This window comes from Bubalus bubalis, chromosome 8 (genome assembly GCF_019923935.1).
Source record: "Bubalus bubalis isolate 160015118507 breed Murrah chromosome 8, NDDB_SH_1, whole genome shotgun sequence".
NCBI classification, from domain to species: domain Eukaryota; kingdom Metazoa; phylum Chordata; class Mammalia; order Artiodactyla; family Bovidae; genus Bubalus; species Bubalus bubalis.
The window spans coordinates 56,396,282-56,409,977 of NC_059164.1; the positions used below are offsets into that span (position 1 = coordinate 56,396,282).

Here is a 13,696-nt window from a genome sequence, read left to right on the forward strand (position 1 = left end):
GAATACTGGAGTGGGTTGCCCCTTTCCTTCTACAGGGGCTCTTCCCCACCCAAAGACTGAATCCGTGTCTCCTGCACTGGCAGTTGGATTCTTAAATCTCTGAGCCACCTGGGAAGACTCAGGAGATTCTCGAAGTTCTAGCTATCAGGTTCATCTAAGTCTCCGAGTAGGTTTTTAAATCTTTAGAATTAGTTTTGAACCCAAAGTACCAGTGTCTTGTCCTTTGATTTATATTGAATGATTTGCACAGATCAGCTTGTCAGTATCCAGAAAGAGAATAAATGGAAAACGTAATTGCAAGTTCCACTTTCTTTGAAGGTTTTAATAACCCAGTTTAGAGTTTGTCATTTGATGGCAAAAGCTTAGGTATGAAATTCCAGTTTCTCCAAAGTAAACCACTTGTTCTGGATTATTCCTTTTCCTGTGCCCACTTTAGTAGAAACAACGCCATAATGAGGCTTCCAGAGGGGAGTGTCCCCATAAGATAGTTTGTCCCCGTAGCTGTTCACTCAAAGCAACTCCTGGCGTCTCGGTTTCCTCACCTGTAAACAAGGGGAGAGGATGGAGCCACAGTTTCATACATTTTCAACTCTTTGTCTCCCTCTCAGCGGATAGTGAAGCTGCTCAGTCGTGTCCAGCTCTTAGCGACTCCACGGGCTGCCGTCTATGGGGTCGCACAGAGTCGGACACGACTGAAGCGACTTAGCAGCAGCAGCAGCAGCAGATAGTACAATGCAAAGCTCAGAGCTAGCGCTAAGCAAGGGTTATTTTTGGTCCGCTGAAAATCCAGGCCGGGTTTTGAGCTTCACCCGCGCAGGCATTCGGAAGTGCAGCTTTACCGCCGGGGGCGGAGCTTCGCGTGGCTCCCGCTCGCTGGGGGCGGGGGCGGAGCTTGCCGCCGGCGGAGGGCGGGGTCCGCGCGGGGAAGTCCCTTGGGCTGAGCGGCGCACCGGGTGCGGAGGGCGGGCGCCGGGAGGCGAGTCGGGGGGCTGTGAGGTTGGCGGGGGTGGGCAGGCACGCTGCTGCCGCCGCCACTTGGTGGTCCCCAGGGCTTAGGACCCCTCCCGGGGAGTTAGCCCCAGAGGGGAAGGGCTTTGCTGGAATACGGAGGGGTGCTTGGCCGCGAGTCCTTGGCCGTGATCGCGGGCATGTGTGCGTGCGCGTGTTTATCTGAGGCTCCGCGGGGCAGCGGACCCTGCCCCCTCGGCCCATTCCTCCTTCCGTTAACTCGGGTAGGAAACCCAAGCCGGGAAAGAGCTACGCCAGGCCCTGAGCCGGCCAGCCGTTCCCCGCCGGCCGGGCGCCCCATATCGCGCCCTCTCTTGTACCCCCTAGCAGAGGGGACAGCTCGGGCCCAGAGTCTGGCCGTGAGGAAGCGCTGTGGAGACGCTGGACGTGTCTGGACGTGTTGGGCAGGTGGTGGGAGTTCCTGAGGCTTGAACGTCAGGGTTTTAAAACACGTGTTTGTCATTTCTACTTTTAGGGTTTTGGCCAAATTTGGCGAGGGCACAAAATAACCACTTACCCCTTCTCACCGAGGAAGAACGGGAGAAAGGGTAAGTAAGGAATGATTAAGGGTGGAAGCATCTAGGACTTTATGCTGAGAGCAAGCGAGCCAGGAAGAGAAGGACTAGATCCAGAATTGCCCTTGCGGGATCTTGGGGCCAAATTCTACCTTTTCAGCAGGAACCTGAGAGCCACCTTCAAGGGTCACAGGCTCCAAGCTCAAAGAGCTTATTTCAGATTTTTCGGAATCTGTAGAGTTACCTGGGAGTTTGACAGCTGGCATGCGTCCCCTTTAGCCACTTCACCTGAAAGAAAACTGCGATTACCTTTAACCTCTCTATGGTTGTGTGTCTTGTGGTTGTTCTGTTGTTGTCTGTCTCAGTCCCTTTAGCTCACTTGACTAATCTCTGAGACTGTAAAATTAAAGCATCATGGCTCTCCGTGATAATTAACACGAAACTTCAAGGATCTTTACATTTAGAACTCCAAAGCATAAAGTTAACAGCAGCATCACAAGTGTTGACTTTCCTTTGGGATCTTCTCTGGAGCTTATAGAGAAAGGCATTTTGGGAGGGAAAAGTTACCAGACTGGGCCTTTTTTTCTCTTGACTTTCACTTTTATACCCATCCCCCACCCCCCAGCATTCTCTTCACTACTGAAAAGTTGCCAAACAGCACATTGACCTTTCTGAAAGTTTGCTGTGATTTTCAGGGTGGGCTGTTTAAAAAATTCTTTTCTGGGACTTTTCCATTGCTTCCCGAATCCACCACTCCTTCCTCCCCTCAAATTGCTGAAATGAAACACAACTGTTCTCAGAAGTTTGGAAACACCTTGTGTGTCCCTGATGTCTATAAAGAAATGTTTTGAATTAGTTAAAATTCATGTTAGCCACAAGCAAGGAGTTTGTAAGTCACATTCTTGGATGCTTACACAGGAAAACTAGAATGGTCCTCCATGACATTTTGACATTGTTATCCTGTATCCTGAACCTGCCTTCTTATTTGTTTGTGCTCAAGTGGCGGATGGCCCCTTAATTTCCTTTATGAAAAAATAGAAAATAGTTGTGTATTTGTGATAGGTTCATTTATTGATTCAATAGATATTTATCTTTTTTATCAAAGTGCTGAGCACTTTGATGTGAGTAGGGTGGGAGGAATGAGCAAAGTATGTTGGAGACGGCCATTGGGGTCAGACCTTTTACCAGTTTTCTGTGACTTTACATGTGCTGTGCTTAGTCACTCAGTCATGTCTGACTTGCATGCCCATGGACTGTAGCCTGCTAAACTCCTCTGTATATGGAATTCTCCAGGCAGAAATACTGGAGTGGGTAGCCATTTCCTTCTCCAGGGGATCTTCTAAACTGTGGGATCAAACCTGAATCTCCTGTATGCAGGTAGATTCTTTACCATCTGAGCCACAAGGGAAGCCCATAAAGTAGTGTGTATATGTCAGTCTTTTTTTTTTTTTTTTTTTAAGGCCTGCATGCAACTTGCAGGATCTTAATTCCCCAACCAGGGATTGAAACCAGGCCTGTGGCAATGGCAGCACTGAGTCCTAACCACTGGACCACCAAGGAATTTCTATAACCTCATTTTTTACATGGACATGAAACAAAGTGTCTTTTTTTGGGTTACAAAGATTATATAAGGTTAAAACAAAGTTACTTAAATCTTGCAAGAATAGAAAAGGAATGGGTTGGCCAAAAAATTGATTTGGATCATTCTGTACCATCTTAGGGATGTTGCAATAGAAAGTTAATCTCAATCAGTGTCAGATGACTGCTGCTTGATAAAATTCTGAGTTTCTGCCTTTTACTTCTATATTCTTGGCTGTTTACCACCGCTCTTTGTTCCATTCCAAATCCTGTGTAAAAGTAGCATGCTTTTTATAGTCTATTAGACATGGATGTGAATCTTGATTCTTATTGCTGAACGTATTAGCTCTGCTGCTGCTGTTCAGTTGCCAAGTTGTGTCCGACTCTTTGCTACCCCATGGACTGCAGCACACCAGGCTTCTCTGTCCTTTACTATCTCCCAGAGTTTGCTCAAACTCATGTCCATTGTATCAGTGATGTTATCTAACCATCTGATCCTCTGCCACACGCTTCTCTTGCCCTCAATCTTTTCCCAGCAATCTTTCGCAGCTGACATTCCCAATGAGCCAGCTATTCGTGTCAGGTGGCCAAAGTATATTGGAGCTTCAGCTTTAGCATCAGCCCTTCCAATGGATATTCAGGGTTGATTTCCTTTAGGATTACCTGGTTTGATCTCGTTGCTGTCCAAGAGACTCTCAAGAGTCTTGTCTAGCACCACAGTTTGAAAGCATCAATTTTTCAGCGCTCAGCTTCCTTTATGGTCCAACCCTCACATCCATACATGACTACTGGAAAAAGCGATAGCTTTGGTTATATGGACGTTTGTGGGTAAAATTATGTCTTTGCTTTTTAATATGCTGTCTAGGTTTGTCATAGCTTTTCTTCCAAGGAGCAAGTGTTATTTAATTTTGTGTCTGGCTGCAGTCACCATCTGCAGTGATTTTGGAGCCCAAGAAAATAAAATCTGCCACTGTTTCTACTCTTTCCACACCTATTTGCCATGAAGTGATGGGACCAGATGCTATGATCTTAGTTTTTTGAATGTTGAGTTGTAAACCAGCTTTTTCACTCTCCTCTTTTACTCTTATCAAGGGGCTCTTTAATTCCTCTTCGCTTTCTGCCATTAGAATGGTATCATCTGCATATCTGAGATTGTTGATATTCCTCCAAGCAATCTTGATTCCAGCTTGAGCTTCATCCAGTCTGGCATTTCGCATAATGTACTCTGCATATGTTAAATAAGTGGGGTGACAATATACAGCCTTGATGTACTCCTTTCCCAATTTTGAACCAGTCTCTTGTTCCACTTCCGATTCTAATTGTGCCTTCCTGAACTGCATATAGGTTTCTCAGGAGATAGGTAAACTTCTTTGCCCCTTAACTCTTTGTGTATCAAAACACAACAGTGAGTATACTAAAAAGGAAGTGTAAAAACAGTGCCTGGCATACAGATACTGTTGGCTTCCCTCCCTGTTTCTCTATCTGGTCACAAAACTTTCTTTTGATCTTGCTTGTGATTATAGAAAGCAGTCTGGTCCTTACTTTCCTAAGGGTGCTAAGCTCTCCAGGTATTTACATTTTCACAGGTAGTACCTGTTCTCTCTGGTCCTCAAATTTCTGGGACAAGGAGCAACACCTGATTCTCCCTATCAGATCGTTCCACAGCCCTGAGGAAAGAATGTCAGCTTGAAAAGTAAAGGGGAAAGGTGTCCACCAGGTGTTTTAAAAAGCTCTGACACTGTTTCCAAAGGGAGAAAGACATACTACCACATTTAGCTTAAAGTTAGGATTTCTATTTCAGAAATGTCTTTGGTTTATAAGAATTACAATAAAAATGCTGATGCTTCACGTCCAAACTGTCATGATTCTGCCAAGTTGTGGGTTTTATCATACAGCTAAGCTGTGTATTTAGTGTAGCTAATGTTGCTCTGGAAGCCAAGAGAGAGACAAGTCCCCAGACATCTGATTTCAGACCAGACATCTGCTTTCACTTTGCTAAGGACTACGTTTTGTCAGTAGATTACAGGCATATCAGCTGTACTGCTATAGTCTGTGGTATTTCTATCATAAGCTGTAGTCTGTAGGGTTTAGTATGATGTTTTATTCAAATGATAGCACACTGTCAATGAGCACCTGGTCAGATAAGCACATTTCCCACAGGTGTCTTCTGGTGTCATTGTTCTTACAAGTTAACAAGACAAAATGGTTTCTATCCTTACTGATTTTTTTTTTTTTTTTTTGTGGAAGAAAATATTCTTAAGAAAAAGCCTCACTGAAGAACCCCCTGGTATTCCCCAAATAAGATTTCAAGACCACTTTTGTCATTTTGAACAGTGTCCTTACAGGATAAAATAAGAGTATGTAGATTTCCAAGGCAGGATCCCAAAACTTTGTTAACTCATTGTGTGCCAATATGTGTTTGTGGTACTGTAGACTCTAAACCTGGGGGCTTCCATGGCAGCTCGCTGATAAAGAATCTGCCTGCCAAGCAGAATCCGTGGAATCTCTGGGTTGAGAAAATCCCCTGGAGAAGGAAATGGCACGCCACTCCAGTATTCTTGCCTGGAAAACCCCTTGGATGGAGGAGCCTGGCGGGCTACAGTTCATGGATCACAAACAGTCAGATATGACTGAGTTACTAAACAACAGCAGGACTCTAACATACGTTTACGATAATGTTTTGGAGAATAATGTATTCTGAGTTCCAACCTAGAATGTCTGGACCACATCCCTCTCCATTTTGAGGTGGTCAGGGGTGTAGAAATACCATGGAGGCTGTCATTACTAGTTTCTTGGGCCAGCTCAGTCATTGTTTAGCTGTGTGACCTTGGACACACATTCCTCATCTGTAAAATGGGGTCATTACTTATTACTGTGAGATTTAGTGTTCTTAACACAATAACTGGTACAGAATAGGTTCCTCAGTAAATAGCAGTTCCTTTTCATTCCTCTAGGTCCTGGCCATGAGAACAAAGACTCCCCCTCTTATATCTAGGCTTATGGCTCCAGCTGAAGGGAATTACCTTTGGAAGCTGGGCCTTAGTGGGATGGGGAAAGGGGTATAGAGAATCCTGACAAAGGAGAAGAGTGCGAACTGAGAGAGGAATGTGCCAGTCTTTTGCTCAGTCTCTGACTCAAGTTGATGAATTGCTTGACTCAAAGAAAGAACCACCTTTACCTCTGACCTTTCTGTTAATCTTTTGTCAGCTGCTCCATTGGAGACAATTAGCTCCTTATTGCCTGCTTAGTCCAATGACAATTTTTTTTCTTTGTCACCTTCATAATTCATGAATAACTATATATTTCTATTTTTTAAAAATGTGTGCAACTTAATAATGTCTGTACTTCCTTAAGATCAGGATTTTTTTTTTTAAATGCTTAAAGTCCTGTTGGGGCTTCCCTTGTTGTTCAGCTGGTAAAGAATCCACCGGCAGTGCGGAAGACCTGGGTTTGATCCCTGGGTTGGGAATAACCCCTGGATGAGTGAAAGGTTACACACTCCAGTATTCTGGCCTGGAGAATTCCATGGACTGTATAGTCCATGGGGTTGCAAAGAGTCGGACACAACTGAGCGACTTTCACTTCATTTGACTTCAAAGTCCAGTTGATCTTCTTGTCCTGTCATTGGTCTGTAGTTCATTAATTTCTTTTCTTCTTTCTTTTTTCTTTTCATTATTCTCAGTATGCTGTGTGCCTTGAACTAGTGCTGAGGAATATAAAGTTGAAAAGTCACTTTCCTTGACCAAGAAGCTTATAGTCTAGTAGGACAGTAGACATCTTGACCAACAGATGAAACTGTGTGAAACGTGCTCTCGTGGAGATAGGTACACATGCAAAGCATGCCTAGCAAAAGCGCTTGCTGTCTGATGGCAGTGCCAGAGAAGGGCTCTAGCTGCGGTTGTATTTGAGCTAGGTCTTGAAACCTGAGTAGAGTTGGGCAGGGTGACAAGCAGCTCAGAGCATTTCCAGGTGGAGCTAATAGCATGAATAGTCACGTGGATTGTGAGAGCATCGTGTGTTCTGGAACTGTATGTGGGTCATTCTATTAGAGTGTGAAGGGCAAAGTCAGGAGTGAAAGGAGATGCAAGTGGAAAGCTAACCCTGGGTGCATTTGCTATCCCATGCCTTGTAATGAGCTCTGAAGAACTCTGAGTGGAAGATCACCATAAGTGTAGAGTGCTGGGTAGCTTGGGGTGTTGTGTGATGGGGATGTGGTAAGATTGGGAGCCAGAGCGGACAGTGTGATTAGTGTGGATAATATGAGGTTGTGAGCACAGACAGAGGCAGAAGTCATGGTGATGCTCAAAAGTAAGAATGTTTAGGAAAATATTTAGGAAGATGGAGAATTGGCTGGTCTTTGGGATTGTTTGAATGTAAAGGGGATGGGAACGTGAGCAGGTAGAGTGACTGCCAGGTTTCTGGGTCGTGGAGGGATCAGAGCAGAGGAAGCAGTTCTGAGGGGGATGTTCAGGTTTGAAGACATTGTGTTTACTGTGTTGTGGGGCATATCATTGGTGCGTTGGAGGCATCTCAAAGGCAACTGGATATAGGATCCTGGAGCATCATGAGAGTTGGAGAGAGGCTGGAGATACAGGTTTCTGAGTGCTTGCCTTATGGAGAGTAGTTGAAAGCATGGTAAGGATGAAAATGCTCAGAGGAACTGCATGGAAAGAGAAGAAAGGGCTGAATGTAAGTTTTAGAGGATAAACCAAGTTAGGGACAAACCAAGAGAAAGAAAGATACAAGGATGCTGGAGGAGAGTGACTGGATAGGCTAGGAGAAAAGAAAAAGCAAAACTTTTCAAGATTCAGGGCAGAGTTTCACAAAGTCGAATGCAGTTAAAATTTAAATCTACAAATCATCAAGTACAATGAAGATTGTAAAGTGCCTGTTAGAAGTCATTGGTTGGAGCGATGGGCTAGACTCTGAACTGCTCTGGGTGAAGGGGTGAACAGGAGAAGGGGAGTGAGGAGAGAGTCGACAGGCCTGGGTTCCTCCTCAGAGCTTCTGGCTTCACTGGTCTTTAGTCCAGAATTTTAAAAGCTCTGTTGAAAATACAGTTGCCAGCAATCACTATTCTTTGTCACACTTTCTCGGGAATGAAAAATCAGGTTGTCCCTTTGTTTGCCTCAGTTCAGTCGCTCAGTCGTGTCCGACTCTTTTTGACCCCATGAATTGCAGCACGCCAGGCTTCCCTGTCCATCACCAACTCCTGGGGCTCACTCAAACTCACATCCATTGAGTCAGTGATGCCATCCAGCCATCTCATCCTCTGTCATCCCCTTCTCCTCCTGCCCCCAATCCCTCCCAGCATCAGAGTCTTTTCCAATGAGTCAACTCTTCGCATGAGGTGGCCAAAGTATTGGAGTTTCAGCTTCAGCATCATTCCTTCCAAAGAACACCCAAGACTGATCTCCTTTAGAATGGATCGGTTGGATCTCCTTGCAGTCCAAAGGACTCTCAAGAGTCTTCTCCAACACCACAGTTCAAAAGCATCAATTCTTCAGCGCTCAGCTTTCTTCATAGTCCAACTCTCACATCCATACATGACCACTGGAAAAACCATAGCCTTGACTAGATGGACTTTTGCTGGCAAAGTAATGTATCTGCTTTTGAATATGCTATCTAGGTTGGTCATAACTTTCCTTCCAAGGAGTAAGCATCTTTTAATTTCATGGCTGCAATCACCATCTGCAGTGATTTTGGAGCCCAAAAAAGTAAAGTCTGACACTGTTTCCACTGTTTCCCCATCTATTTGCCATGAAGTGATGGGACCGGATGCCATGATCTTCGTTTTCTGAATGTTGAGCTTTAAGCCAACTTTTTCACTCTCCTCTTTCATTTTCATCAAGAGGCTCTTTAGTTCCTCTTCACTTTCTGCCATAAGGGTGGTGTCATCTGTATATCTGAGGTTATTGCTATTTCTCCCGGCAATCTTGATTCCAGCTTGTGCTTCTTTCAGCCCAGCGTTTCTCATGATGTACTCTGCATATAAGTTAAATAAACAGGGTGACAATATAAAGCCTTGACGTACTTCTTTTCCTATTTGGGACCAGTCTGTTGTTTCATGTCCAGTTCTAACTGTTGCTTCCTGAACTGCATACAGGTTTCTCAAGAGGCAGGTCTAATCCTCCCTTTAAAAAAAAAAAATCATAACTGATCTTACTTTGAGTATCTCATTTTATCCCATTCATCCTATTCTCTCTTGGGCTAGAGTTCCACCACTGTCTTGTTCTTACCATATTTGGCCTTTTTGCATACATTATTCTCTAACCTAATCCAGTTGTATGGGGGGGCATGTCCCCTTTCTTTTATTTAAGTTGAAAAATTTCAGAAGAGTGTCTACTAGGAGGCCAAGGGGAAAATAACCATACTAAACATTAAAAAAATCATACCATTCAGCTTTTTAATATCTTCTATCTTCAAGGCTCTGTATAAACAAAATGTATTAGATGAAAAAGCTGAATAAGATAGGGACCTTACCCTTAAGGAGCTCCTTAGGAGAATAAAAGAATCCAGTAAGTGAAATGTATGTGTAAATAAATGCCTTGTGCACTATATGCTGTTTAGAGGTAGAGTTCAGGGTAAGATGGATGCAAAACAAGAGGTTTCTTTATTTGGTGTGATCCAGAAGGGTTCATGGAACTTAAGTTAAAACTTGCAGTGGAGTTAAGGTATAGAATGGTGAGGTTCAGGGAGTGGGATAAGGGGAATAAAATATTCCTTGGCTCCATGAAAGCTGTGGAATAGTTTTGACTTTCCCATCTCTTCCTTCTTGTTCTGCTTCGTTTGTTGCCGGATTTCTTTGTCTTAGGGGATAAGGATATTTTAGCTTACGTGGAATTGTTCAGTCATGTGTCTGACTCTTTGCGACCCTATGGACTGCAGCACGCCAGGCTTCCCTGCCCTTCACTATCTCCTGGACTTTGCTCAAACTCATATCCATCGAGTCCGTGATGCCAAACAACCATATCATCCTCTGTTCTCCCCTTCTCCTCCTGCCTTCAACCTTTCCCAGCATCAAGGTCTTTTCCAGTGATTTGGCTCTTTGCATCAAAGAGCCAAAGTATTGGAGCTTCAGCTTCAGCATCATCAGCCTTTCCAATGAATAGTCGGAGTTGATTTCCTTGAGGACTGACTAGTTTGATCTTCTTACTGTCCAGTTCAGTTCAGTCTCTCAGTCGTGTCCGACTCTTTGCAACCCCATGAATCGCAGCACACCAGGCCTCCCTGTCCATCACCAACTCCCAGAGTCCACTCAGACTCACGTCCATTGAGTCCGTGATGCCATCCAGCCATCTCCCATGGCTGTCGTCCCCTTCTCCTCCTGCCCCCAATCCCTCTCAGCATCCGGGTCTTTTCCAATGAGTCAACTCTTTGCATGAGGTGGCCAAAGTACTGGAGTTTCAGCTTTAGCATCATTCCTTCCAAAGAAATCCCAGGGCTGATCTCCTTCAGAATGGACTGGTTGGATCTCCTTGCAGTCCGAGGGACTCTCAAGAGTCTTCTCCAACACCACAGTAGATCATGGCATCCGGTCCCATCACTTCATGGGAAATAGATGGAGAAACAGTGGAAACAGTGTCAGACTTACTGTCCAAGGAACTCTCAAAAATCTTCTCCAGTACCACAGTTCGAAAGCATCAATTCTTCGATGCTTAGCCTTCTTTATGGTATAACTCTCACATCTATTCATGACTACTGGACGTGTTCTGCTTTATTTGTTGCAAAGTTTTTTTGTCTTAGGGGATAAGGATATTTTAGCTTTCATGGACAGATACCCACAATTTCTCCCTTTGTGGCATAAACTTTCTGTGAATTGATCACCACTGGTTTATTATCTGTGTGTGTGTGTGCTGAGCTTCTTCAGTCATGTCAGACTCTTTGTGACCCTATGGACCATAGCCTGCCACACTCTTCTGTCCCTGAGATTCTCCAGGAGAAAATTTTGGAGTGGGTTGCTATGCCCTCCTCCAGGGAATCTTCTCAACCCAGGGATCAAATCCGAGTCTGTTACATCTACCTGCATTGGCAGGTGAGTTCTTTACCGCTAGCATCACCTGGGAAGCCAGTTTTTAATATATTTGATGACTAAAACAGACCAAAGCAATTAAGTCAGAATTTCTGGGGGATGATGTCCAGGTACTGTTAATTTTCAGAGTGCCCTAGACGTTCAAGGCAGAGAACCACTGGCTAAAACATGGAGCAGAAGAAAAATCTGGGATGTGGAGCTAAAAAATTGTAGGTTGAATTCTTGCAATTTCTTTTAATAACTATGTGTCCTTATTTGAGTTACTTAGACTTTCCTAAGCCCCATCATCTTTTGGAAAATGGGATTGGTGGTATACCTGTCCTGTCTGTCTTGTAAGATCATATGAGTCAAAAGGGGCAATTGTGCAAAGGAACATTGCTTGCTGATGCGGTTGTAACAGTGAAATGTTCTGTTCACCTTCTCCAGCGGTAGACAGGCTAAGAGTCAGCCACTATGTCTTGCAAGATAGTAGCCATTTGGTGGATTGGGACTTAAGATTTCACCATCATGAGCATTTTGATAATATATTTTACAATGTTTGTGTGATGTTAAAAGTTGGAGACTGAAAGCACAAAATCAAATCCTTAAAAAAAAAAACAATGAGCAGTTGAGCTTTTCTTAGTGTGATATATGAATTCTGTTTAAAATTATACAAAGGTATGTTGTGATTAAGACTGTATATATATTCATATACAAGTATATATGAGTGTATAAATATTCTCAATATCAATAATTAATTTAGTGTTAAAATTCTATAAATATGTTAGATTTTTTTCAAAAAATCTGTACATTGGGAAAAAAAAAAAAACAGTTCTTTTAAAAGATAGTAACCCCCCCGACTACTATGTGTGTGCATAGTTGCTTCAGTGGTGTCCGAATCTTTGCAACCCACTGGACTCTATCCCTCCAGGCTCCCCTATCCATGGGATTCTTGGAGAGTCACAAGTTCAATTATATTGCAGGTCCTGTCATGTCTGTTGAGTTTGCAGAGACATGGCGCTGTATCTCTGTGCTGTGGAAAGCCTGGTGTGTTAGTGCCAATCATGTGATCGTATAGAAATGATCATTCTTATGGTATTATAAATTATTTTACTTGAGAAGTGGTGTCACTTAACGACAAGGAAATTGAATCTGAAGCCTAGAAACTGCCTTCCAGATGTGACTTAAGTGCTTGCTCCTATGACAGGAGGTGAGCTAGCCTCTCTGAGCCTCCTAAGTAAAATCTGGATGCGTTAATTCTCTGTTACTTTGTAACGTGTCAAAAATTTAGTGGCTGCAAACTGCAGTAATCGTTTATTATCTCATGGTTTCTGTGGGTCTGCCATTCAGGTGGTTCTTGCTCAGGGTCTTGTGAGGTTGTCATCAGATGTCAGTTAAAGGTACAGTTAGTGGAGGACCTGCCTGAGTCTAAAAGATTCTTCCACAGTGGCCTGCTTAGGGGGTTGGCAAGTCAGTGTTGGCAAGTTGGTTTCTCTCCACGAGGAAGTTGGCTTTCCATGGGGCTGTCCCCACTCAGGCTTCCCCAGACTGCGAAACGGGAGACCAAGTTCTCTTTGGTGTCTCCCTGCATCTTTACCCTAGTACTGTGTTGATGCTTAATTGGGATTTCCTAAACTGAGGTGGATTGCTGTTGAAGCTCCAGACTTTGTGCCTCCCTTAAAACTTGAGATACAGAAGGCTGATTTTTGCTCAGGTGGTGCTGGTATGGTGATGGTCATGGCTCCTGCCAGAACCACTTTTAAGCCTGTCTCATGGGTCCCTGTTTTTGCCCCTGGAGTCCTGAACCTCTTCCAAATGACTCAGGTGTTTGGGGCTTCCAGTGCTCGGCCTGACCTCCTCATAGGTAAACGGAGCAAGCCAGCGAACAGGCAAACAAGCACCCTCACTGTCTTTTCTGTGTGACTCCTTCAAGATCTCCTTGAACTCCTGCTCAACTTGGTAGCTCATAGCATGTTTCTGACATCTGAGATTAAGAATACCCAGAAGATACAAGTGTACATCTTTCTTCCACATAATAAATCATCAAAATTTAATCTTTGCTGTTTTATCCAAAAGTTTATTCTGAGAGCTAGGTCTTTGGCATTTGACACACACACTTTTAGATGTGTCTTTCTATTGAAGAGTGTAGTATTTATGGTTTACTATTGAAAACTCATTTTGCTGTGATTGAAGGACACATTGTCAACACATTATCAGGGTCAAGCTTTGAAATTGTGTTCAGCAAAGACATTTTTTAAAGAAAAGAAATGCTTGTAAGATCATGTTTTGTATTTTAAGGACAATTTAATTTCACGTGATTTTTGCATTATGTAGACCAGTAAGTTCAGAGCATCTTAGAATTGCTTCCTCCTTCTCTCGGGAATTTTTCTGCAGAGATTATTTATCTTCTTAGTCACTACCTGTCTTCTCCATCTGTTGTTTCTATTTAATTTTCCCCCTGTCTTTGGACTTGGTCAACTGATGTCATATACGAGGGTGAGCTGCTTGCGAGGGGCAGAGCAGTATTGGAAGGAGCAGAGGGTATGTAAGGCAGAATATCTCTGAAGGTTAGGGTTGATGGCCA

The 13,696-nt window shown here is 43.7% G+C and overlaps 1 protein-coding gene across 13 annotated transcripts in view; it reads left to right on the plus strand.

Moving 5' to 3' along the window:
• Nucleotides 1-982: 982 nt before the first annotated feature.
• The window catches only part of IMMP2L (inner mitochondrial membrane peptidase subunit 2), a 965,664-nt gene continuing 952,950 nt past the window's right edge, over nt 983-13,696 (plus strand). For 4 of the 13 annotated variants that reach the window (XM_044947172.2, XM_044947171.2, XM_044947176.2 and 1 more), the window contains exons 1-2: nt 983-1,232; nt 1,484-1,556. In XM_044947172.2, the coding sequence (XP_044803107.2) occupies nt 1,149-1,232; nt 1,484-1,556 (157 nt within the window). In that variant the 5' untranslated portion in view covers nt 983-1,148. The remainder of the gene's footprint in view (nt 1,233-1,483; nt 1,557-13,696) is intronic. The other 9 variants (XM_025292036.3, XM_025292038.3, XM_044947177.2 and 6 more) reach the window with 6 other exon arrangements.